General features: G+C 40.3%; 2 protein-coding genes across 2 annotated transcripts; one reads left to right on the top strand and one right to left on the bottom strand.

The window, feature by feature from the left end:
• Window positions 1-6,106, top strand: LOC118804574 (GTPase IMAP family member 4-like). The gene is made up of 4 exons (XM_036565074.1): window positions 1-173; window positions 2,960-3,005; window positions 4,988-5,257; window positions 5,349-6,106. Exons 1-4 carry the CDS (start codon window positions 141-143, stop codon window positions 6,104-6,106), a joined length of 1,107 nt encoding a protein of 368 aa, XP_036420967.1. The 5' UTR covers window positions 1-140.
• A 1,656-nt stretch (window positions 6,107-7,762) lies between these two features.
• dnaja3b (DnaJ heat shock protein family (Hsp40) member A3b) lies at window positions 7,763-26,524 on the bottom strand. Its single transcript, XM_036565222.1, has 12 exons — window positions 26,304-26,524; window positions 24,622-24,755; window positions 22,336-22,419; window positions 20,746-20,946; window positions 20,389-20,541; window positions 17,570-17,717; window positions 16,144-16,208; window positions 15,503-15,631; window positions 14,348-14,463; window positions 12,501-12,598; window positions 12,269-12,393; window positions 7,763-9,682 (listed from the first exon to the last, which is right to left on the bottom strand). The coding sequence occupies exons 1-11, from the start codon at window positions 26,503-26,505 to the stop codon at window positions 12,281-12,283; spliced, it is 1,443 nt and encodes a 480-aa protein (XP_036421115.1). The 5' UTR covers window positions 26,506-26,524; the 3' UTR covers window positions 7,763-9,682; window positions 12,269-12,280.
• Window positions 26,525-27,275: the final 751 nt, after the last annotated feature.

The raw sequence follows: 27,275 nt of genomic DNA, 5'->3' as shown, positions 1-27,275 counted from the left end.
TAGCCTGGCTAAATCTGTGGTTTTATGGCTGATTGTGAGATAAGGCCAAAGGTCAAAGGCTGTCGTTTCCAAGAAACGGCACGGGCTTCCGTTCAAACAGGTTTGCAAGCGGTCCAGCAAGCAAACATCTTAATTCCAGCATGGGACAAGCAGAGGCTAAATCCGATCCTCTGGTAAGAGTTCTTTCTAATTAAATCTCATTATCTAATCAGATAATAATGTCCACCACCTTTTATAAACAGCGAGCTGAATCATGTTTCAAGCCGCTTCTTGAATCTACTGAGTTTTTATTCGAGCTGTTGATATTCTGGTAATTTTGTCTGTGGCTACTTTCTGTTTTGCATTTTTTCATACGTTGGTTGTGATAGTGGTGAAGATTTTGTGCTAGAAAATAAAACTGAGGTCACAATAACCTTCTATCATTGCTTTACAGTCGCTGGCCGTATTTCTACAGCTCCTGTTATTTTTAAAATGTTGAAAAATGCAGCACAAAGTGCTTCACAATACGAGGTACACAACAACAGAGGAAGAAATCAAAATAGCAAAAAAGGGGATATATTAATAAAATGCACAAGATAAAGGTATAAATAAAAATAAATATACAATTAATAAGAAAGTAAAAGTAATATTCCAGTAAAAAACAGGAAAAACAATAAAAAAAAGCTCATTAGCTTAATGCTAAATAAAGAAATATGTTTTTAACTCACTGACAGAAGGAGGCTGACGGATGTTTATTGGTAATGTGTTCCAGATCTTGCATAAAAACAGAACCTCTCCTCTCTTTTTAAGTTCTTACAACACAATTAGTAACAAAATCTACACTATGTGGACAAAAGTATTGGGACACCTACACATCACACCTACAGGAGCTTTTATGAATCCCATTCTAAATCCATGGGCATTAATATGGAGTTGGTCCCCCTTTGCAGCTGTAACAGCTTCCACTATTCTGGGAAGCTTTCTACAGGATTTTTGAGAGTGTCTGTGGGAATTGTTGTATTAATATTTATATTAAAAGCCAAAAAAATGAAAGCAAGCAGTTTTTTTTTTAAGTTTCAAAAATATTCAACAATTAAGCTAAAAACCACAGTAGTTCTTCTAAAATATTTTATTGGTTGCACTGGCTTTTATGATAATGTGTTACAGCCTTTTATGGTCTTTGTTGATAACAGTGGCCAGCTTTTTTTTTTCTTTTTTTTCCCCAATTTTCTTGCCAATTTAGTTGTTTCCAGTTCCACCCCCCAGTTAGGACTCCCTCAGTGACACGATACCACCAGTGCTAGGAGGGCGAAGGCTAACACAGGCTTCCTCTGAGTCCTGTGAAGCACCACTGCCTCTTTTCAAACTGCCGCTCATGTGACATTATTGGTCAGCTGAATGCGCTCAGAGGAAAGTACCAACCGCCACTTTGGGGGGGGGGAATCGATGCTTAGATGCATCGCGATACGGACGTGAACGATTCTGAATCAAGTCAAAAATCGATTTTCTAAATATTTAATTTATAACGTAATGTTGACGGAACGCAAAAGGCGGAACTTGGAAGTGCGGAAGTGCAGCGCCCGGACAGTCTGTGGCATAACAAAAACACAACTGGATGAGTGACAAATCCGACTGGTGCCCTCTGCATTAAAAGCCAGGTCAGGTCAGGAGTCACAGCACAAATGTTAAGAAGAGACATTTTGTCCTTTCAACAAAAATCAAACCAGCTTGGGAGCCACAACATTTACTGTCCAGTATGTGTTAATGTCCTAGTATAGACTAAACAATATAAATGAAAAGGCAGATTTACTTTGCTCTGCTTTAAGCTTTAATAGCCGCTTTCCTCCCATCTCCACCTGAAAACTTTCCCTCAGAAGTTGATCAGTTAAATGTCTCTCAACAACTGTTTTATGAGGCTTTCGCGCTATGTTGCACACGCCCCGTCTCAAAGATACTTTACTGACACAGCGATATGATGAATGACTTGAATATGTTACTAATTGTGTTACACAGGTTACACTGTATTCTGTAGTGCTGCATCATAGTGTTGTATCCCTCAGCCTCATTGCTTTGACAGAATACAATGTACAAAGAAGAACAGATGGAACTACTGGGAATCCCTATTGTATCAACATGAAATTTCTATAAGAGTCATCTCCCCATAGTGTCTTCCAGGTTGGTCAGATGCTTGAGATGTTCCTGAGCAAGTCCAAAATGAATGGTATAAAGAACAGTATAAAGTATTTCAATACTATTTTTGAGCATTTTTGAAGACATTAGCAGACGTTCTAATTATGCAGAATATGGAATGCATCATTCTGCTTTCCAAAAATTAAAGGACATCCCTGCATAAATGCTATTAGAACAATGTTTATTTTTTTGGTTTATAGCTGTTTCGCACCATTTACCTCCATCCATTGAGGTACTGAAACTATCCTCTACTAGTTTCAGTCATTTTTTGATATAATGGGAGAAATAGGAAGCAGTCAAGCTCGCTTATACTGGCTCTGGTGTCAGCCAATCCTGCCTGCTAGCTTATCCACCTTGCCACTGATCTATAGGCAAATAAATACAACCATGCTAGCATTAGAGTAACTCTTACCTCTGATTTTTGAGCAACATATAAAAACAGCAAATCAAACAGTCAATTATGGTCCACAAGATTATTGTAATTTAGAACATGGATTCTAAATTCATCTTGCGAACAGGAAAAGAACCATAATTGGGATGCATGTTTATCAGCCCTTTTCTAGAGCTTAGATTTCTTAGAGCTGAAAAACATCAAACTGTACTGTGCACTGCAGAAGAGAAGCTGAGACATGCCACCCTTCACCCTTAGCAAAACTGCATTCAGTAAGACCAGACTGAACACCAAATGTCAAAGGCATCCCTTACTTTGAACACAGTATTACTTTTGCATGCACATTCTTACAAAACCTTTCACGGTTGCTTCATGTTAACTTTGGTCTGCATGTTACAGGACACAAGAAAACGGCTCAAGCAATGGATAAAAGGTCATGCTCAAGGTTTGTGAGTATAACACATACATACACACCGATCAGACATTACATTATGACCACCTCCTTGTTTCTACGCTCATTGTCCATTTTATCAGCTCCACTTACTATATAGGTGCACTTTGTAGTTCTACAGTTACAGACTGTAGTCCATCTGTTTCTCTGATACTTTGTTAGCCCCCTTTTACCATGTTCTTCAGTGGTCAGGACCCCCATGGACCCTCACAGAGCAGTGACACTGATGTGGTGGTGGTGTGTTAGTGCTGTCTCAGCTGCAGTAACACTGATGTGGATCGCACAGCAGTGCTGCTGGAGTTTTTAAACACCTCGGTGTCACTGCTGGACTGAGAATAGTCCACCAACCAAAAATATCCAGCCAACAGTCCTGTGGGCAGCATCCTGTGACCACTGATGAAGAACTAGAGGATGACCAACATAAACTATGCTGACACACATGAGCTGCTGTCTCTGACTTTACATCTACAAGGTGGACTGACAAGGTAGGGGTGTCTAATAAAGTGGACAGTGAGTGGACACAAAACTCCCGCAGCACTGCTGTGTCTGATCCACTCAGACCAGCGCAACACACACTAACACACCACCACCACGTCAGTGTCACTGCAGTGCTGAGAATGATCCACCACCCAAATAGTGCCTGCTCTGTGAGGGTCCATGGGGGTCCTGACCACTGAAAGAACAGGGTAAAAGGGGGCTAACAAAGTATCAGAGAAACAGATGGACTACAGTCTGTAACTGTAGAACTACAAAGTGCACCTATATAGTAAGTGGAGCTGATAAAATGGACAATGAGCGTAGAAACGAGGAGGTGGTCAGAATGTTATGCCTGATTGATGTACAATCCTCACATTCAACCAGGGCACTATAGTACCCGCACGTGTCATTAACACATAGGTACAAGTTTGTGTATTAGTTATTTGTTGATGTGTCTCTCAACATAAATGTAATTTTGTTATTGGTTTGGAACTTGATAAGTAGTGGGATTTTCAAAACAACAGACCCACTACTAATGAAATTGTATACAACCGACAAAATCCAGATAGTTGTGGGCAGCTTAGGGTGCAAAAGATATGGTCTGTGGACATCTGCTGACGGAGCATCTAACCCTGCATTTACATTAGCAGGCGACAGAGCGACAGTCGACCAGTCACTCCCAATGGAAGTAGGCGATTTGTAGCTGCAATTTAGTGACAAGTGGTAAGCAAGATGGGCAACAGGTCGACGAGCGACAAATTGTGCAAATTCAGTTTAGGCAAAAAATTAAATATGATGCAATGAAGCGATACTCTATGCAATTGGCTCTTACAAATTACTAATTTCTTGGACCAGTCACAGACACAGGGGATCTGAGGTCCAGAGCCAAATCCATGGAACCAGAACAATGTCTGATTTTATCGCCAAACAATATACAATCAGGCCCTTATTTAAAACAAGCAGTGTATTTTAACACTTTATTTTTGAAGGGGGTATTTGTGGTTGTTGGGATTACGCAAACATACTTAAAAGCATCTGCTTTAGTTAATATCCAGAAATTTGGTTTTCACTTTAAATTTGAAGATGTTATGCAAATGTATAAGTCTGAAAAAACAGGGACACTAGAATTTTGAGTTGAGAAAGGCTGTTTTGTGTGAGACAACCTTTCCTATAAGCGATCATGAAGGTATTTAATACAGTCTAGCATTAGTAAATCAAGGCTACTTAATCTTTCATGGGCAGGTGCAGATCATGGCCACAGATTTTTGAATGTATAGAGACCACAATGCGGAAGAATCTTAATCAGCATCTAAAAATAGGTTACGTATCACCGTTAGGTATCTGATGACCGGCAAGCTAAAGAAAGCTCTGTTGTCCAGATATGCAAAATCACACTGTTCTATGCCTATTACGAAGAAAGTGTAGTGATTTGTAACGGAAAAGCTGCAGAATGCAATGTGGCAGTATTTTAATCCTAGAATGTATATGTATGGCTGCAGGTAGAATTGCTGGAAAGAGTGGAGCGCTGCAGCTGGTTCTGGTTGGTCCAAAGGGCTCTGGGAAGAGTTCTGCAGGAAACTGCATCCTGGGCAGGGTGGCATTTAAAACAGGAACTGGAACACTTTCTTGCCAGACTGAGAGCTGCAAGATAGGGGTCTGTGCCGTGACTCTAGTGGACACACCTGGCCTGACCGGCGAAGAAACCTTGGACCTGGAGGTGATGAAGGCCATCAAGAAAGCATGTCAAGATCTCTTAGAAACTGCCGGTGGTATTCCTGTTGGTGGTACCAATGGGATGGAACACAAAAAAGTTCCAGCATGGTCAGCACCCACTCAGACACGCACTTGGCAAAATTTCAGTGGACGATTTGATGGTCCTTATCACCCACACGGATCAGGACAAACAAGACGGTTACGAGGAGGACAGGGTCCTACGGAAGGAAGGACTTCTGCAGTTGACCGTAAGTCAATGTGGCGGATGGTTCCACCTGTTTAACATTGTAGAGTCTGACCATACCCAGATCTCAAAGTTGCTGGAGAAGGTGGACAGGATGATTCTGGAAGGCAAAAAGCCTCAAGAGCTTGAAGCCAGTCTGGAAGAACAGCCCAGAAAGATGGAGATGGCAGCGAAGTCAGATACAGACCAAAGGACACAGGAGGAAGGCTTGGACTACAGAGCAGAAATCTCGCATCAGAAAAAGAGAGTGCAAAAACGGGTTGAATTAATAAAAAACAGTGAGAAAATTGTAGCGGAGAACAAAGAGCTGCTCAGGGAGCTGAGGGATGAAATAGACGCCTTGAACGAAGAACTTAACGTGACTGTCGCAGCGAACAAGAAGCAAGCTCTGACAGAGAGAATCCAGGAAAAAGCAGTGGACATACAGGCCAAGGAGGAAAAAATTTCGCTTCACATAGGAATACTGCAGACTTTGCAGCAGCAGATGCAGGAAAAACAGAAGCACATCCGTGAAATGGAGAAGGAGTTGAGGGAGAAGGAGAAGGAGCATGCGAGGATGAAGACCCACCATCCAAGAACAAAGGATGGAACCAGAGACAAAGGATCAGAAGCTTGTAGCCCAACAGTGAATATGATAAAAGACTGGGGACAGAGGGAGTGATGGACATGACAGAGGGAGGCGTGTGCTCCTTCAGAAAGAACTTACAAACACTGGAGAACCAAATAAGGAGCAAGACAGAGGAGGAAGAAAAACTGGCAAGAGAAAGAAATTCAGAATACAAAGCACAGCTACAGAAAATCAGAGCGAATAGGGGAACATACTGAAGGCATAAGGAATGACCAAGGTTACTCTGCTCCATAGACCTGTGACGTCCTGCCTTTATTTTGTAGTGGGTGCCAGATCCCAAATAAGGAACCCCAGGTATTGGCTGGTTTTCACTGTGGGCAAAAATTTCTACAATTATTGCTGTCACAATCTGTGGTCAATAATAATAATAATAATAATAATAATAATTTTTAATTTATATAGCACTTCTCATGCCGGTGGCAGCTCAAAGTGCTTTACAGACAGGTGATAAAACATAGTTATACAAGAAATCATAATCATAATCAAGTAAACAGCGTTCCAAAGTCTTTTTGTCCTGTATATATGTCATCCCCCTTGATATTACTGGATCTCCAGAGTTATGAATTGTTTTACAGACAAAATACATTTCTACCATAATCAAAAATGGCTCTGACCCAGAGTTCCTTATTTTGGCATGATGCACAACTTAAGTAGGTTATTTTTGTACCACCTCCTGTGATTATATAAAATAACCCTGCTACATAGTACAGTAGGAAGTGTGACATTGTTTGTCAGTTATCGAATATCAAATTTTATTTAGTTGATACAATTTATTCAAGAACACATTTTTTAAAATTATGAATTTTTTTGTTCAGATGTTTAAGAAATCCTCTGTAACTGATACATAGATTACCGTTCAAAAGTTCCAATCGTGTCAAATATTAATTGTTTACAAAAATAAATGCAAAATAACAAAATGTAAACTGCCGGTTTAATTTAAATTTAAGTGACAATGAATGTTTTTTGCAATGGTATTAAAAAATAAACTACAATTATTGCCTTACATAACACGTGTGTATATGTATATTTATCTATTTGATCAGCAAAATATCATGGGTTTTCTTATGAGGCATTCTGAATATTAATTTTTTGTAAGTTTATTCTCAAAGCTTTAATTTTCTCAGTTAAAATGAAATTTTATGAAATCTTCCTACAAATAGTGAAAAATGTGAAACCTACAGAATATCAGCGTTACATTAGAATCATTTAATGCATGTGTCTGCATTGTATTACAAAATTTTATATCATGGTTTCATATTGTTGTGAACAGCAACACCAAACTGTTGAATAATCGTGCACATCTGATTATTCTGTTGTCATAATGTGTAGTATTTTAAAACTGTGAAGCCATATATTTTATTCAAACAGTAAATGCTATATTCCGGGTAGTTTTTGTCTCTAACTAATAAAATATCTCAAATTATATTCTCAAAAAATATGGCATCATTTTTCAAATTTTGAAAGTATGGCATTAAAAGTAGACATTATTAATGTTTATCAGTATTAGCTACTGATGTCTCAGTATTTTGTATGTCCACTGTTTACCTCAATCACTATTGAGTTAGTATCAATTAATATATGCCATAACATTTTTTAAATAATGAAACAAATGATGGGTAGCTATGATATTTAGATACGTTTTAATTTCAGAGAATTAAAATTAAAACTGAGTAAAATTTGTTTGGCTGATTAGCTTAAACTATTTCTTGGTAGACTCATTCGGGTCTCACTGCATGTGCTCAATTCTTCATAGATCATGTTTCAAAATATGTTCAGAACAATCAAATCTTCCAGAATTTGCTTTGAGAGTCGTGAGAAATATATTCCAAAATGAATCTACTGCATAAAAATATTTGTCAAGGCTCGATGTAAGTAATCCCAAGTATGAAACCATATCCCATAGTTCATTTTGATGGCTGATCACCAAGTTTCTAAGCCTCTATTGCACACATTATGAGAGCAATGTTTTTAAATAAATGATTAATTAATTTGACTTGCAGAAAATGGGCCTGATGACATAAAAAAAAATAATAATAAATAATAGTACATGTAGGAATCCTTTTGCGGTACTTTGCCTTAAGGCAACATTGTGCAACAATGGAAAGAAATAGGCCTATAGCAAACTGAATTTTTGAATGAAACTAATTACAGTTCACAGATTTTAAATAAACTTTAAATACTATGAATGCTTAAAAAATGAGAATAATTCTATTTCATGATTTCTTTCAAAGAAACCATGTTTACATGATACACCCTTCAGGACTAATACTCAATTTCTTGAACACCAATTATTTAAAACCACAAATAAGACTTAAAACTGTGCTAAAACATAATGAAACATTTACAAATAATGAGAATTGCTGTTCGTTTTCTGAACAGAAGTAATGATACTAGTAAAACATAAAGGATGCTGACTGATACCCGACGAGGAGGACTTGGAAGGAGCTTCTAGCCTCTAAAATTTAATACATGTTAAATACAATTATACTTTAAATGACTCTAAAAAAACAACTCTAAATGAAAAACAACAGTTTTCTAATGTGGCTGCATAAGTGACACTTGCCACTGACTAAATCTGGTTCACTGTTGCTCAGTGTTGCCTTAAGGCAACATACATATTTCAGCAATTTCTCATAACATAGATGATTTAAATGATACTGAATATTTCAAAAATGAACTTCACACTAACAGACATGAACCATATTTATGGGCAGATAAAAAATGGAAAAATACTTGTTTTTCTAAGGGACACTGTCTGGTGCAGTAAAGTGCATCATCCACAAGCTTCACCGTGCCAAAATGGTTAAAAATGGCCACCAGGAGATGAGGAAATAGAAGGTTTTTTTTTTTGGGTTTGTATAAACTCCTCCCTACATTATTAACCCTTTCATCATCAGTAAATATGTATCATGCCATTGTAAAGTGAGGAAAATGGTTTTGTTAACCTGAGGCAACACCATGAAATAGAGGGTTAATCTAAGTATGTTTCAGAATGTGTACCGTTTTAACGGGAGAATTCAATTCATGATCAATCAATCATGAAACACAGGCACTCTGGTAGAAAAACATCACACAGCATAGAGGACAGAGTGAACCGACATTAATAATAAATCACTTTTTACTGAAGAAATAAATTACATTAATATTATGACATAGCCTTTGACCTGGTCTGTTTAATGGTGACTCCATTGAGCAGTCTGGGCCGTATCACACTCAAATATCTATCGGGGTGTGACAGATTAGTTAAACATGTAAATGGGTAAACCTCAGCACAGTATGTAATGATTTATCTGCAGCATAACTCCATTACTGCAGTCCTTCAATAGACAGAAAACAGTAGGTAGCAGAATCTCCTGATCTCCTGCCGTCTGTCCTTGTAGAGTTTTTGGCTGGACAGGTTTGAGCTCCATGGCATGATGGGCAACAGTAGGAGCTCTTTGGGATTCTGTCGGATGCCGTTCTTCTCCCACTCTGGTTTCCTTCGCCAACAGCCGAGTTGGGAGAAGAGCATCAAGAGTCATTAATGGCTTGCAAGACTCTCCCCTAGAGTCAGAGGTTCTCGGCATCAGATAATGAGGAGATGTCAAAGGTCAGGAAGCACCCAAACATCTGTTAAGACACTTAATGTTAGACTGATCTCATCATTAACATTCTGTATTAGCCCAGTGGTTCTAGAACTGGTCAGCAGGGTCCAACAGATGGGCCATATTTTTTCTCTGTCCCTATGTGAGGTGAATTGGGTTGGCTCAAAAATGTGCAGGACCCTGAGGACCAGTCTGAGAACTACTGTATTAGTCCTAATGTTAGCCTAGACACTTGGAAAGCCGCCATCTTAAATACAAAATTAAGCTTTTATCTTGTAGATTTGGCCAATTCCCTGTATTAACCCTTTAAAAGTAATTACATAACATATATAACATAGTAATTACATTCGCAGTAATTTTATACATTTCAGAGCTGGACAATATGACGGTATTTATCATAGTCATGATAAATTACATCACAATATGCTTTTCTGGGCATATCGTGGATATCGTCAGTACTTAAAAACACTTCCCAACTACATGTTTGACTAAAGGGAGCATTGGATTTAATGTTTAACTGGATTTAGTGTAGCACAGTGTGAAACGTTGTCGAAATATGATACACGTTGTGTATCTTAAAAAAAAAACTTCATATAATATTGTGATATTACAATTTGTGCTACTGACCACCTCTAATTTATTGCAGAGTTAGTTCTATTCTGTCGATTTGCATTCTGCGCTCTCAGGTTCAGGTATGACCCCCAGCACCGCACACTTTTAGCTATTCCTCGACTCAACATACCTGATCCAGCTCATCAAATGATTATCGAGCCTTTCGTGAGCTCGATCAGGTGTGCTGAGACAGCAAAACATGAAACTCTGCAGTGCTCTGTCGCCAGGAGCAGGATTAAGAAACTCTTGCCATTAACATGCATCCTGGGTGACCTGATCAGGAGTGGACAGTGCTAAGTACAGGAGTGAATGAGGTGCAACGTTTCCAGAGACACTTTCTGATCCTATCACTCAAACCACCATTGGAGGTGGCAAGAGATGCATATGACCAAATGATATCTGTAGTGTGAACGATAAAGCGTCTTGCTGCGTTCAAGACCACCTCATTCAACTGTGTTACCACAGCAGAGACGAAACCAGCTGTCTCCTCTCAAGAAGAGTCTCCTGTTTACAAGTTGCATTAGTAATCCATGCGATCTAAACCAGGGGTTCTCAACCTTTTTCAGCCCGAGGCCCACCTGTGTACAACTTCAAAGCATAGCGGCTCACAGGAAAACTAAAACCAACTTTTTTAAAAAGAACTTTATTTTTCTTTTCTTAAATGCTGACTGATTAGATCTTAAAAAAGATCAGATTGGCCATTCTGGTTGTCAGCAGGTTTGCAAAACTTGCAGGCATGTTAAAAAACATAAAACACATTAAAAAACCAACTTGGTTGGATGACAAAAAGGGGGAAAAAGGAACAAAAATATTAAATGCCCAAGGTAGATGTGATTTGGAGCTGCAGTCCATGCAGTTTGGCCTCGATGTCTCTAGTTTTGAGGGTATTTGTGATTAATTTGAAATAAACCTCACTCCACTCACCGGGTTTTTGGATTATCATCGTCACAATCAACAATAATGATAAATCTTGCTTGATACCGGCTTCTTCATTAGTTTATCAGTTTGAGTTTAAACACTCAGGTCGCTGATGCTCGACCAAAAGGCGCTCCATGATCCATGAGCTGAAATCAAACTCCTCTCTCTCTGTTATTTTATGGCTCATCGTTGTTTTTAACGGCAGCTTGTGCTCAGTGTCTAAAGAGTCAGACGTTAAAACAGTCGTTATGCTGACTGTTTGGCGCCGATGTGCTGCTACAGGAGAAGGAAAGCCAGGTCTGCTGATGAATTCCCTCATTTGACCACAGAGCACGTTTCCTTTAGCAGTGAACTGAACAGGGTTCGGTTGAAGTGGACCGAGACCCGCGGGTTTATGCCGGACTGGTTCAGCGGTTTGTTGCGGACTCTAATACGGGTGGAGTGTTCACACGCGTCAAAACGAAGCGAACTAAAGGAAAAAGTTGTGATAAGTGCTCACCAAACAAAGTGCCCTGAGAAACTTCTCCATCTCTGGCTCGCTGTCTGCATCATGAGCTTGTGGCTGCACTGTCTCAGACTGATGACCTTTAATTAGCCACTACTGTGACACTTTTATTTGTACGTCTCTATTAATATTTATATTGGTTATACTGTGAAAACGTTTAATTCTTACATTTTTAATTGTTTCATTTTTAATCATTTTTCCACTAACGTTCTTCATGACTTACAATGATGCTCCTGGCCCGAATTACTGCCTCTCTCTGAGTACAGGACCACAGACCACTAGAGGGAGCTTTACAGTCCACTGGTGGTCTGCGGCCCACAGGTCGAGCTGATCTAAACCATTCTAGTAGCCTGACGTTTGTTCAAACTTTGACAATAAATGCAGCAAGACACTGTAGCGTACAGGTGACCATCCCTAGTCACGAAATGCGATCACACATCTTGCTGTGCATTTGTGATCAGACCACTCGAGACAGATGTTAATACCAGGTGTGAACAGGCCTCTAAGATCTTTCCCCTTATAAAAAACACACGAACAGAACTTCAGCTTGTTCCTGACAGTGTTTAGAGCTCCTACCTGCTGATCCCATCAGGAGAACATCTTCTTCAGCTTGGAGAAAAATCCTCCCTCCTCCTTCTCTGGCTGCTCTTCTTCTTTCCTCTGCTCTTCTTCAGAAGCCTTAGCTTCATGCTGAGAACGCCCTACACACATATACAAACACATGGTGTTCTGTTTGGAGCTCTCCTGCCCTCCACATCCTTAAGCCAGGCTTACACTACAAGATTTTTTTTGCCTGATGTTAACGTACCTGCTGCTGCTCTGCTGACCCCAGTGACTGTCCCCTCCACGTCCGTCTCCTCCTCAGCGTAGCTCAGCATCAGCTCCTGCTGCCTACGATTCAACTTCCTTTCAAAGCAACCCAGCAAACACAAGATAAAAACTTTAACATAGTTTAGGTAAAGCTGATTCGTTTGTAGGACGGATATTCTAGACCAAATCACATTTAAGTGCTTCAACATACCCATTTAAACCCACTAAGGCTTGTTAATGAGCTAATTACTTGGACCAGGTGTGGGAGAAGGAAAAACATTGAACCTGTACAGGTCAGTGTGCCTCCAGGACCAGGGTTGGGAAACATTGCTCTAAACCATTCTGGCCCTGGAGTACCGCTGCCCTTCACATGTTAAGGCAATGCAAGTTTATTTATATAGCACCTTTCATACACTGCGGTCATTCAGAGTGCTTTACAAACGATGAAATACAAATGAAAAATCAATTTAAATATTAAATTAAAATAATAACACGTGCCAAGATTTCTTATCCTCGTGGGTATACTTTGGTTTGTCCATCTTAATTTACATGCCCAAATCGTAAGGCAAATTATTCAGTAGCTGCATGAAATAAATGTAAAGTTTTTTTTTGGTAAAATTTCAAATTAACAGAAAACGTGTTATGATGATAAACATAACGCCATATGCTTACAATTTACTGCTGAAAGCCAAAAATCTTAGACGCTCTTTGTATTTTTTATAAAAGTAATTTTTACAGAGCAGATCACTGAAGAGACGCCATCTGAGATCCAGTTTGTAGCTCAGATTTGTGGAAAAATGGGTCGACTTTCAGTAGAAAAAAATTTGTGAGTTCAGCTTCTTTTATTATAAGGGTTTAAAATTACATCACCCATCTATTTGACTGGAAGAAGACAGTTACAGCTCTCATATGACCCCCACCTTTTAGAATGTAGCTTATAAAACATGCAAGTTATGAAGTAAAGAATATGATGAAGTGTGTTTTGGAACCACCAGTGGTTTCAAGGAGTTAAAAAGGTTAAAAGTGTCCAGTGTAGGGCTCTTCTAATGCTCTGGCTCCATTTAAAAGCAGATTAGTAGCCAAATGCTGCTCCTCCATGTTTAGTCTTTACCTTGTGCAGGACTAACTGACCAGTTCCTAATGATCTGAGAGTTGTGCTTGGTCCATATCGCTGCAGTAGATCAGATCAATACACTGGGCCTACACCATTAGTCATAGAACCTTGACATCTATTCTGGAACAGACTGGTACCCAGTGTAAGGATTTAAGAAAGGGGGGGGTGACGTGTTCCTTCTTTTACTCCTAGTGAGAACTCATGGCAGCTGCATTGTGAGTCAACTGAAGCTGTTTGATTGTCTTTTTTGGAGAGTCCAGTTAGGAGACCATTACAGTGATCAATCCTGCTAGATCTAAAGGCGTGGATGAGTTTCTCCAGGTCTGCTTTAGTCAAAAAATCTCTGACCTTGTTGATGTTCTTAAGGTGGTAAAATGCTGATTTAGTAACTGTTTTGACACGACAGCTAAAAGATCAAACTCTATTAGTACACCAAGGTTACGTACTAGTTTTTTTAGATTTTTTAGGGCTCTCAAGTACAAAAAGGCGCAGGTTTGTGCCTCTCATTGCTATTGCACCCCCAAAAAATAATCTGTTTTATCTTTGAATGACTTTCCTATTATTCAAAAAGCGCATACGTTATATAAACATCGCCCAGATAAGACTACATTTCAGTTTGATTTTACAGGGAACACTCTTTTAAGACCCACATGCAGCAGACAGAAGAGAGAGAAGCGTTCTTGTCAGTCGCAGTGTAAATGCAGTGTAAATGCAGTGTTCAAGTTGCTTACTTAGGAACTTTAATTTTGATGTGAACGTAGTGGTCTCCATAGCCGTAGCTGTTCAAGCGGGCGATTCCTTTACTGGCCAGCCGGATCTTCTGGTCTGTCTGGATTCCAGGAGGGATCTGCAGGAAGCAGCGGGAAAATATAGTAATGTTATAACGGCAGATGGAGAATGGGGCCCTGAGGAACCGTCTCTTCTTCTCTTTGCATTAATGATGACCATTTAGAGTAGTCCAGACTAAAATCGAATAACTGATTACTTCAAAATGATAAATGTGCAGACGCCTCACACAAGCTGAACATTTAGGTCTCATTTTGCATTTCTGCACTGTATGTGGCATGTTTAGCATTTTTAAAACAGCCTAAAATGTTAAGTATTGTTAAAAAGCTAGATGGTAAATGGTCATCAGTAGTGCAGTTACAACACTGAGCCTTTCCAGGCAAGATATCACTGCTGGACTGAAAAAACATTATGAAGTTCATAGCATCCCATTATTATAATTAACTTTATTGTTTACTTTCCAGTGGCCACTGAGCTGTTATATACTTTATTTCATGCAAGTCTGTTCATTTATAGGTTTCTCTGGCTACTTTGTGATACTTTGTTAGCCCCGTTTTGTCCTGTTCTTCAATGGTCAGGACCCTCACAGAGCAGGTACTATATGGGTGGTGGATCATTCTCAGCACTGCAGTAACACTGACGTGGTGGTGGTGTGTTAGTGTGTGTTGCGCTGGTCTGAGTGGATCAGACACCTCAGTGTCACTGCTGGACTGAGAATAGTCCACCAACCAAAAATATCCAGCCAACAGCGTCCTGGGACCGCTGATGAAGGACTAGAGGATGACCAACACAAACTGTGCAGCAGCAGATGAGCTATCGTCTCTGACTTTACATCTACAAGGTGATCTGACAAGGTAGGAGTGTCTAATAGAGTGGACAGTGAGTGGACACAGTGTTTAAAAACTCCAGCAGCATTGCTGTGTCTGATCCACTCAGACCAGCACAACACACACTAACACACCACCACCACGTCAGTGTTACTGCAGTTTCTCTCCCTCATATTCTCCATCTCTAGGTCTCTCTCTAGGCCTCTCTCTAGGCCTCTCTCTAGGTCTCTCTCTAGGTCTCTCTCTAGGTCTCTCTCTAGGCCTCTCTCTCACCGGAATGTCGATGGTTCCATAGAGGCCCTGGGCTCGAGCCGTTCCTCCCAGAATAGCCTGAGCCACTGAGATCATCACATCAGAGTGGATATCTGGTCCGTCCCGCCGGAACACTGGACTCTTCTGGACCTGAGAAACACACATAAAAACACAAAATCAATATAACTACACATTATATAGTCCAAATGTGTCTAAACCACGTAGCATTTTGATCATGCAGTCAAATATCAGTGGATCACACAACATATTCTGAGACTTTAATCAAGCAAGATATTCACTATCAACTTCATTAAAAACTCCTGCTTCTTTAACCACTCACTGGCCACTTTATGACCTCCACTGACCTTACAGATCCACTAAACACAGTCGCATGCAAAAGTTCGGACACTCCTGGCCAAATTACGTTTTGTTGATTTTCTAAGTAAGAATAAGTTAACATATCACTGTTGTCTGAAGAAAACCTCGTATTTCCAAAATGATAACTTTGCAGGAGAAGGAAAAAACATACTGTACGAGGTTTTGTTCCGACAGCAGTGATATCCTCTGCAAGGAAGAAATGAAATATGGAATTTTGTTGTGCACATTTTGTGCACAAATTCTTTAAGATATTGGAGGAGAAAAATTACAAAATGTTAACTTACTCTGAATGTGACATAAATCTGCTTCTTTCCCACCGGCATCCGCACCGTCTGACCATCCTCCACTCCTAAAAGACACCAACACAGTCAGGACACAAAGGGGAACATCTACACACAGCAGTGTGTTAAAGTCAGAGACCAGAGATGTAATTTACAGTCAAAACAGTCACTGAATACAAGTTATTCTTTTTTTAGCGCCAGGAAAAAAACAAACAATTAAAAGAAAAGTATAGAGAAGCCTCAACAACTAAATATAACAACATTTTTTCAGTGTTCACTGTGTCCACTCATGGCCTTTATTAGCTTCCATTCTTTTCAGGAGTTTCGCTTTCAGTTTTTCAAAGAAATCTGCAGGGATGTTTTTTCCACACCTCCAAAGTTCAGTCTTAGAAACTGGTTGATCATTTTCTGAAGTAATCAAACACATTCAGTGGTGTTGAGGTCTGGACTCTGGGGTGGTCAGTCCATTGTTCAGCTCTTTTGTTTGATGTGTCCGTCTCCTTTTCTCAGTGAGGTTCTTCTTGACACCTACACATCCTTTCAGACCCACAGCGTTGAGTCGTCTTCTCACAGTGGAAGGATGGACAGAAACACATAGATTTTATTTTAGATCTAAAGCAAGAGTGGAGCTTGATTTTCTCAAAGATGAAAGCTTTAGGGTCTAGCAGGTCTTGCAGGTGGTTGTTAGGAAGCCCATTTTCTCTGTAGCTTTCAACATTTTTCTTCTCTACTTTTCTTTGACTTTCTCCTTCCTTAAGCAAGTGGATTATGTTGCATCATGGCTGTGCTGACTGGAAATAAAATAAACGAAGGGTGGTCTCTGCACAGTACGCTATTACAAAGAATCAAAATATTTTTTTCTTAATATGTTTTTGTGTTGCTTTTTTACTGCATTGTTCACTGTAATACTGGTATTAGTTTTGCAGAAAGTGCTCAAAAACAATCATCAGTCATCATGACACTTATGTCAAACCTTCAGTCCAGATTCGGACACAGTTTTAATGCATAAGTTTCTCTTCTAGAGCAGCGTTTCTCAACCACTGGGCACCCATTGGTGGTCCTCAGGCCTATACTGAGGGGTCCTGTGGTCCATAGTGGGCTTTTCTGTATTCCACTTAATATGCCACTATTCTGACTGATTTAGGGTATAAAACAAGCTTACGTCAGCCTAATCTGTTGATCTTTTATGTCCACTGATATGCGTCATAGCTGTGCTAAAAATGTCCCAAAAACGATATTTCTAAGCAAAAAAAGTTTACGGTTTTGTTTTCCTGTGGGCCTTCATGCTTTCTAGTAGTAGATTAGTGAGCCTTGAGGAGTAAAAGGTTGAGAACCCCCTGTTGAGCACGACAAAACAGTTTCTCTTTTATTGTTATTACTGGAAGCAATCCCTTTGACAAAAGCTTTTAGATTATTACAGATCGCTGACCTGCAGGAACAGGAACAGTGACTGTGTGCCTCTGTTTGGTTTGGCCTGTTCCTCTGCACATCACACATGGCGTGATCATGATGGAGCCCCGTCCACCACAGCGCCGACAGGTGGAGCGCATCATAAACGGGCCAGTGTTTATCGACTCCTACACACACAGACAGAGACAGATATCAGGGGTGTAGAAATGAATTATTCATTGTGATTCATCGACCTGAAGGTGTCAATTCAACATCATCAGGTTCGGAACATTAGAATCAAATTATTGTAGTTATACAGGGTGATTCGAAAAGATTCATCCGATTTCAAAATGATTTATTTTACTTGTAAATCATTACAGAACATTGCAGTGAACTGTAAATGGTTTAAATGAGCATAAAGATTAATATGTAATTGTACAAGTGCTCAGTATGAACCTCCTCCAGCTGTACAGACGACATCAACGCCACAGTCAGATTCATCCCATACTGGATTGATCATGTCGGGTGTCGCTGCACTCACGGCTCCTTCAGCGCGATTTCGGAGATCATCCAGTGTTTTGGAACCAACGACGAACGCTCTGAGCTGTTGGAGCTTCACTGCCCATGAAAATCACTCTGCACAGTTATGATGGATTCACTCTTGTTGAAAAGGAGAACACAGAACGCTTTCTGCTCAGGGGTCTCATCTCCTCTCAGACTGAAGGGGGCCAGCTTCCGGTGAGAGCCAGAAACTCTATGACCCCCTCTTACAATTGGATTGTGATTGGTTCCTAGGCGCCTCACGGTTGTACAAATATGGCGCTTTGAAATCGGATGAATCTTTTTGAATCACCCTGTACTATAATAACAAGTTTAACCTCTCATACAGAGTAAACTTACCTTGCTAACTTCAGACCTAAAAATCCCTTTAAAAAGCTTGACGTTTTGTTTTTATTGTTGACACTGATGAGCCAAAACATTATGACAAGCTGCCTAATATGCTGTTGCTCCTCAACGTGCTAACAAAACAGCTTCAACCCACCAAGGCATGGATTCAACAAGACCTCTGACGGTGCCCTATAGTATCTGGGACCAAGACTTGAGCAGCAGAGCCTATAAGTCCTGTAAGAAGTGTGGATCGGACTTCTTGTTCCGGGACATCCCACAGATGCTGGATCAGATTGAGGTCTGGGGTATATAGAGGTCAGGGCAACATCCTTAACTCTTCATCATGTTCCTCAAACCGTTCCCAAGCAATTGCCCATATTCGCTATGCTTCTTAAAGTAAGAGGGCATAATGGAGGGCATTACCCTGCCGAAAGAGGCCACCGTCCACTGCCATAAAAGGATGTACCTAATCCACAAAAACATTTTGGTACATGGCACATGTCCAACTGATATCCACATGAATGCCAAGGACCCAGGGTTTCCAAGGAGAACATTGCTAAGAGCATCACACTGCATCGATTTGTCTTCTTCCCACAGTGCACCCTGGTGCCATCACTTCCCCTGGTAATCAGTGCACACGTACCTGGCTGTCCACATGATGTAAAAGAAAACAGGACTCATTTGACCAGGTGACCTTGGTCCATCACTCCAAGGTTCTTGTGTGTCCACTGTAGGTGCTTTCGATGGTGGACAGGGGTTAGCATGAGCGATCTGAAGGCTACAAAGCCTCATATGTAGTAGGGTGCACTGTGTGTTGACACGTTCCTCCCGTAACCATCATCAAAGATTTCCGTGACGTGTGCCACATAATCATTTCTGTTGGTTCAGATCAAATAGGATAGCCTTCGTTGCCATGGTGCATGGTGCCCTGTGTGACCAACACCCTGTCACCAATTTATGGTTTGTCCCTCCTTGGATCACTGTCAGTAGGTGCTCACAACTGCTGACCGGGAGAACCCCACAAGCCTTGCTGTTTCAGAGATGCTCCAATACATTCGACTGACCATTACAATCTGACTCTTGTCAAAGCCATTCAGGTCTTCATGCCTGCATTCCACCAACTCCGACATGTCACCTACAAAAACGAGTGTTCACCTACCGTCTAATCTATCCCAGACCTTGTTCCAAGACAATCAACGTTATTAGTGTCATCGGTCGAAATGTTTCGGCTCATCAGTGTATATTCCACTACTGTGTAAATCCCCTTGACATATTTGTATGTTGAGTGTATTTTTCAAAAATAATTCTGAAATCATACCAAAAGAACCAAATCACATCAAACTGTGGTGAAATTGTAGATTTCAATACACCACATAGTTTCCTAAAGAGGCATCATCAAGTTGAACTGTTGGGGCTCAAAGACTTCCAGGCTTTTCAAATAGCAAGCTACAATCAAGAGTCCCACGTTTATTTTCAACAAGAGTCAGGTGGTCAGGCAAACCGACATAGGCAGAGCGGCAGGCAACAGTCGAGCTCAACCATTGCACGTCTCCAAGACCAGCGCATGCCTGTAGCCTCAGAGATGTTTGCTCTGGTGTCAACCAAAGAAGTTTTAGGGGAGGGAAAACTGAGGAGGGCCTCATCCTTACCTCGGTGCCTCTTGACATTACAAGACTTTTATTTCTGATTTTTGACGTTCAACATGATTCTTATTTTTGAGTTTGAAGACGAGTGCTTGACAAGTGCTAGACGAGTGTTAGCTGTGCTAACGTTGCAGTCGCCATGGTTACCATGCAAGACACACCTGGTGTTTGAAAAGGGCTGAGCGATTTGTCAGTTGCCATGTGAAAAGCCCTACGTATGCTTGATGTAGAACAAGCTGAAAGTCAACACACTGAAAGTTGCGTACATCACTCAGAACGTCAAGACAGCAAATAACCTCCACTGAGACGGCTGCTACAGTGTTCTCACCATGCCAGTGCCGTTGCAGTAATGGCAATGTGTGACCTTGGTGCCAGGCTCATGACCTTTGCCGTCACAACGTGGACAGCTGTCCTCTAAGTTCACCGTGATCTCCTTGTTCACTCCCTTTGCTGCCTGAGTGAACGTCAACTCCATCACATACTGCGCAGAGATATAAGAGGGATGACAATGCAAGTACATTAGAACTGCAGTTCAAAAACAGTTACAGTTCATTACGGTACACAGCTCCTATGAAACAACTGGGGCTTCTTTAATAAAACATTTACGTGCACAGATTTGATTTTAAAACGACAGTGTTTCAGGCTGAGGAGAAGACAGATCTAAAGCTCTTTGGCTAAAGCTGACCTCTGGTGGTTGGTCAAAAATGGAAGTAAAATCTCCAAAGCCTCGGCCTCCGGCAAACTCTCCAAAGATCTTCCTGAAGAGCTCCTCTGGATTCACAGTGGCTCCGCCCCTCCAGTACTGCTGCTGTCCTGCTGCGCCGGCGCTCGGCCCCGCCGAACCGTACGTATCGTACTGCTTCCTCTTCACCTCGTCGCTCAGAACCTGCACACATGCAGAAAGACAGCACCCATAAATTTAACATAAAAACTTGCTATACAGGAGAAAACAATGGCTCTTATTCATCAAGGTTGCGTAAAAAAAGAGTGCAAATCTGACCACCTTCAATGATTCTGCATCTGATTTGACTTTCATATGACGTGGAAACAAGTGGAGATCTGAGAGCAAATGAATCAGCTTCAGTGCGTGAAATCAAGTGCCAGCCTACCAGCACCTTATTTACATATCATTTACATGAATCATGCCCTAGTTTATGCAAATATTTTTGTAGGGGGCCAATAAAACCACAGCATTCAGCGACTGGAAAGAATAAAGTGTGAAGTCAGTTAAACGTCTTTTATTGTGACTGTGTAGGGTAAAGTAGCATATTTTAACCCTGCATTATTGCAGTGTATGAGATGCTTCTGCACCAGCTGTGGTTTGTATTGTTTAATTTTGGTAGCATAACACAAACACAGTGTAAAATGTCTTTAAATGTACTTCTGCACTGGATTGCCCTATTCACAAATTATTAGTGTTGTTGTTATTAATATTGTTAGTATTATTATATTATTATGCTAATACTACTGATATTTCTATTATTGGCATTACACTATATTTTATCATTTCAGTTTATTAACTGCAAAACATTTTTTCAGGTTGTTAAGCATTTATGATCAAATTTACACACGCTTACCAGATGTGAGTTTGATCGTACTGATACGCCAAAGATGAAGATAACAAATAATAAAACTATCGGCGAAACGTGAATGCACCAATTTTCAAATCTTATTTAATTAGATTAAATGCTCAAAGACAATTTGCTTTCCTTATCCACTAAGATTTACTGGCTGTTTTCAGTAGTCTTTGCTGAAAAGAGTTCTGGCCAAAAAAATGACCATATTAATTTTTTTAAAAGCAGAACTATACAGGGAGATTCACTTGAAAGAGGCCCCGAATATTCTGCTGTAACTCCCATTAGGAAGAAGCAATCTGAGCCAAAAAATCCGCTACATACCTTGACGTGTGCGTAATCGGTGCATTACATGTGATGCTGGAAGTGATCTCTGTTTTCTGTCAGACACATGAAGGGGTACGGGGGGTCTGCACACGGAAGTTGCAAACGGAGGTTAAACGTCGAAACGGCTGTCTGGCATCTACCTCATCGCTCCGACGCAGGGGCATCCCGGCTTGTTCGAAGCTCCATATACTGAGGAGCTCATTGCACGTTGTTTCGGTCAGATTGCTTCGTCCTAGCAAGAGTTATTACAGAATATTCGGGGCCTCCTTCGAGTGAATCTCCCTGTATAACTATATAGAATATTTTGTAATGCCACTTCTGAAAGTGTAGCTCAATAAACTAGACAAATGCTAGGATTAACACTAGAGTCAAACCTCATATGCTTCTGCCAGCTTGGCGAACTTCTCTTTAGCCTGCGGATCATCTGGGTTGGTGTCAGGATGGTATTTCTTGGCCATCTGAGGAAACAACAAAAAACACATGTTAAAACATCTTTGTCATATTTCTGTAAATTTGTACTATAACATCACAGCAAAGGTTACAGTGGTAGTAGTAAGTGTGGGAACCCACTGGACCCGATAATACGGACAGCAGGCCACTGCTGGCTCCCTGCCCGCCCACTGGCTTTTGCTCAGCGTGTGCTGGGCTGAGCCTAAAACTCTGCTTTCAATCAATTAATTAATTAACCTTTATTTAAACTACATTGAGGGAGACCCTATTTACAATGTAGCCAAGCAAAACAGAAATCAGGGATTGAGAATTTGGGTAGTAAAAAGAAACCAAATGTTATAATAAAATAATAAAAAATCATAAGAGTAAACTTTAATAATAAGGTACAAATAAACTATTACATCAATAAATCATTGCAATATAGTAACTTAACAAGTAACAGTAGATAACGATAAAATAAACATAAATTAATAAAATAAAAGAAATAGAAAATGTAAGACAATATATTGACAATAAGAAAATAAATAAAAAGAATAAAATAAATAAAAAGAATAATAATAAAAAGCATAACGACAGCTAAGACATAGCTAAACATACCAAAAAATCCTATTAAAAGTTAAGTAAAATCAAAAAGCAGTTGCAGGCTTTACCACCAGTTAAAACAAATCACCACTCTTCACCACTCATTTTCCCCTTACAGTCCATTTTACTTATTTATCCTTCATTTTTTCTTTAATTTTTTATCACAAATAAATAACTTCACCAGTAATATCACAAATAAAGCACATTACACAGCTAACCAATCGAGCACAGTATCAGCAACATTTTTCAAAAAAATCTGTATTATTTGTCTTAGTTTACTTTCCAAAAATATGGCTATGTGTACTAAAATCTTAAAAACTAGTTAGACTAACAGCCTCACAGAATAACATTATGACCACCTCCTTGTTTCTACGCTCACTGTCCATTTTATCAGCTCCACTTACTATATAGGTGCACTTTGTAGTTCTACAGTTACAGACTGTAGTCCATCTGTTTCTCTGATACTTTGTTAGCCCCCTTTTACCCTGTTCTTCAGTGGTCAAGACCCCATAGGACCCCCCCAAAACATGTATTATTTGGGTGGTGGATCATTCTCAGCACTGCAGTAACACTGACGTGGTGGTGGTGTGTTAGTGTGTGTTGCGCTGGTCTGAGTGGATCAGACACAGCAGTGCTGCTGGAGTTTTTAAACACCTCAGTGTCACTGCTGGACTGAGAATAGTCCACCAACCAAAAATATCCAGCCAACAGCGTCCTGTGGGCAGCGTCCTGTGACCACTGATGAAGGACTAGAGGATGACCAACACAAACTGTGCAGCAGCAGATGAGCTATCGTCTCTGACTTTACATCTACAAGGTGGACTGACAAGGTAGGAGTGTCTAATAGAGTGGACAGTGAGTGGACACAGTGTTTAAAAACTCCAGCAGCACTGCTGTGTCTGATCCACCCAAATAGTACCTGCTCTGTGAGGGTCCATGGGGAGTCAAGAAAAATATAGATGCCTTTGAACTTTTAAGTAAGGAAAACTTTTAAGAGTACCTTGAACAGCAAAGAAAACAAACAAATGATTCCTGATAATAAGACTACTACTAATACTACTACTACTATCACTACTACTGATAATAATAATAATAATAATAATAATATTGTTTTACATATACTCGTCTCATGTATACGTCTCTTAATCTATGAGCATCAGACGCTGCTGGAATTTAGTAAATATTACATGCTGTTCACACTATCAGTTTTCGCTGATAAGTTGAGGAGTCTCTCGGCTTGTAGGCCAAGACCGTGCCATCACCTGAAGCAGCTGGAGTGAGCAGCGCCATTAGCGGCGGTGCACATGAATAGCCGGCCAGTTTCCATACTTGGCTGATGGCTAACACATAACCCCAAGAGACTGGCTTTTCCTTCCACTCTCTTTTCCCCCATTTAACTCATGAACCACTTATAATCTGATGTCTGCTGCTTTGACAATAAACTGGACTAACTGACCTCAGGCTGCAGCTCACTACACAAGAGGTGAAGTAATCAGTGTGTTTAACACTGTTTGAACGCTGCGTTTGGTTGCATAGTGGTATAACAGTAATGATAAAACCAATAAAAAGAATTTCAACCAGGATACCGGATGATCTGGTATATCGTCCATCACTGCTCTGTAGTTTACCTGATAGTAGGCCTTTTTAATCTCCTTCTGCGTAGCGGTGCGTGGAATGCCCAGCACGCTGTAGTAATCCTCCGCATGCCGCACTGAACTGCTATGGAAGGCATGTGAGCTGCTAACACTGAAGCCCTTCAACCCTGGAACAACATACACACACAATGTAAGACCAAGAGGTTAGAGCATATACAAAAATCTGTCATAAAAAATAATCCAGTCACAATACAATACAATGATTTCTGTTCAGTTAACTAAGAATTTCTCTTGTAGAGGTATTAAAGGGGAATTCCACTGATTTTTCCAAATTTCTAACGGATTAAAGGGTTAAGACATAAACAAAAGCATTCTGAGTGGTTTGGTGTGAAACGCTCCATTCTAGGGAAACCTATAGAGCCAGAATTGTTCACAGTGGTGGTGATAGGAACCAGACGACTGAAGAGTTTAATGCCTCTAAAAGCTTCCTCACATTAAGTTATTACACTATACATATAACTGTATTACAAAAGACTCTTCATGGTGCCTCAGATTTTATGATAGTTTTACAATATAGTTTTGCCCAACATGCCAGAGATGTACATGAAAAGGCACTATGAGGCAAAACTGTCCCCAAAGAAAACATACTTTTTCAGATTTATCACAATTTTACCATCATCAATATAACATATAGACTCTCAGAAGACATTTGTAGGTACACTGGTGGTTTTGGATAGTGAATAAATTTGCTATTCTCTATAATGCACCACTTCCCATCTCATCACTCGGAATAACTTGGTTTAAACCTCATCGACTGAATCGAGTATGTGCAGTTTAATGATATATAAATAAACACATATATCCTTTGTCACTCTATTGTGATTCTATATGAATGTGGCGTGTAAGAGAACTGATTGGTTTCCTCTGTTTTAGGCCAAAAACATATTGCAAGACTATCACAGAACAATGTCTCAGGCATCAACCAGCACATTCCTAACAATGTAACAACTTTCTCTGAGAGAGCTTTTAGAAGTGGACGTCTGGTTCCTAACACCACCACTGTGATCAATTCTGACTCTAAGGTTTCTTTAGAGCGGAGCATTTCACACCAAACCACTCTGACTGGCTTTGTTTACATCTTAATCACATAAATAAGTTTTTTTTTTTTTTAAATATTGGTGGAGTTCCCCTTTAACGACCCAGTTCGGTCAATAAATCGCCTGCACTTTGAGAGCTGCTTCGCACTTTTTGAGTTGTAGTTTTAACAGCGAGGCATTCCATTGTAATTTGGCACAAGGAGGCGTGGCACAAAACTACAATACCCACAATGCGACGCGTGCACAACTCCCACGCGTTGCTATATTTTCAGTCTAAATCTCGCTGGAGTCTCTCTTTGTTGCTCCGTTTTCTTTTTATGGACATTACAGTCATACATTAATGCTATTTTGCTTTAACTACAACTTCCCAAAACCGAAAAATAAATAATAAATAAATTAATTAAACGCTCAGCACTGAAAACTGTATGTGAGTTACATCATCCTTGCTTTTTAGGCTTAGTGACTAAAATTATATTTTATTTTACATTCTTCCAGATTGAAAACACGACCCAGCTGAAGCACACAATCAAAACAGGCCGTGCAGGAGGTACTTTAAGCGATTTTAAGCTCAGACAGTTTTAAAAAGACACACTAAGGCTCCTCTCCCTTACAGCTCACCTGCCAAGCCCCCCAATGTCACCCCGCTCTCTTCTCTCCTGCGATGTGTACTGAGCCCAACCACATAATAACGACCCCCAGTGACCGTCAGGCCGGAGGTATGTCCGTGTGTGAGGGCGCTAAAAGGCCCACAAGTCGTGTTGAGTCGAGGTAAAGCCTTAAACATCCAGCGTGTAGAACGGCGGACTGTGGAGGCGGCCATGTTTACGCTGGTATGAACAGACCGGCTTGTGTTCGCGCATGCGCAGAAGGGAATGTCTGCAATCAAGTTGCCTTATCCTACAGCGCCAACAGATGTCGCTGTATACTCACAATCTGTGTCCCACCTTACAGCAGCGTTCCGTCCGCGAGTCACAGCGGTAAACGCATGAGAATTGGAGATGCAATACATTGTGGGTATTGTAGTTCTGTGCCACACCCCTGACACTTAAGTGCTTTCTCTGTCTGACTAATAAAATCTGAACCCATCTTTCCGCCTGTCTTGGAGGTCAGCTGAACTATGCATCTTTATTTCTTTAGTAACAGTGATGGATTCTGTTTTAATAGAAATGTCGTGTTCATAGATGAAGTCAGCTTTTATAAAAGTGTTTTTAGTATGGTTAAGTTCATTTTTTACTGTGTGCAGGTAAAGGCTTTGTTCTTTTGCTGCCTTCAAGTGGTACCGGAAACTGGGAATTACAGAATTTCTCACTTGTAAATTGCACTCAAAGTCATATTAAGAAGTGGAAAACTGGATTAATTGAGTTAAATTGTTCAGATTGTCTGTATAATTACTCAGTGAAGATGTAACCCAAGACATTTAGAGAGATTTGTTTTGGATAGTGAATAAAATGTCTATACTTCTCTCATAGACATTGTGACTCCTGGTTCCTGTCACCACCACTGTGAAGAAATCTGACTCTGCAAGTTGCTCTACGATGAGCCAGTTCACATCAAACCACTCGGAATTACTTTGTTTACATCTCAACAACT

This window comes from Colossoma macropomum, unplaced genomic scaffold, assembly GCF_904425465.1.
Source record: "Colossoma macropomum unplaced genomic scaffold, Colossoma_macropomum, whole genome shotgun sequence".
NCBI lineage: Eukaryota > Metazoa > Chordata > Actinopteri > Characiformes > Serrasalmidae > Colossoma > Colossoma macropomum.
Note: the sequence above shows the minus strand (reverse complement) of the source record. Positions and strands in the feature narration are given on the sequence as shown.

Bases quoted from the DNA above. Each gene is read 5' to 3' on its own strand.
- LOC118804574 (XM_036565074.1), top strand. From the start codon at position 141: ATGGGACAAGCAGAGGCTAAATCCGATCCTCTG. The intron at 3,006-4,987 runs GTTTGTGAGTAT...GTATGGCTGCAG, and splicing joins GATAAAAGGTCATGCTCAAG to GTAGAATTGCTGGAAAGAGT. The intron at 5,258-5,348 runs GTATTCCTGTTG...GCAAAATTTCAG, and splicing joins TCTCTTAGAAACTGCCGGTG to TGGACGATTTGATGGTCCTT.
- dnaja3b (XM_036565222.1), bottom strand. From the start codon at position 26,505: ATGGCCGCCTCCACAGTCCGCCGTTCTACACGCTGGATGTTTAAGGCT. The intron at 22,420-24,621 runs GTAAACTACAGA...TTGTTTCCTCAG, and splicing joins TTAAAAAGGCCTACTATCAG to ATGGCCAAGAAATACCATCC. The intron at 12,599-14,347 runs GTAAGCAACTTG...TTGCTTTGAAAG, and splicing joins ATCAAAATTAAAGTTCCTAA to GAAGTTGAATCGTAGGCAGC.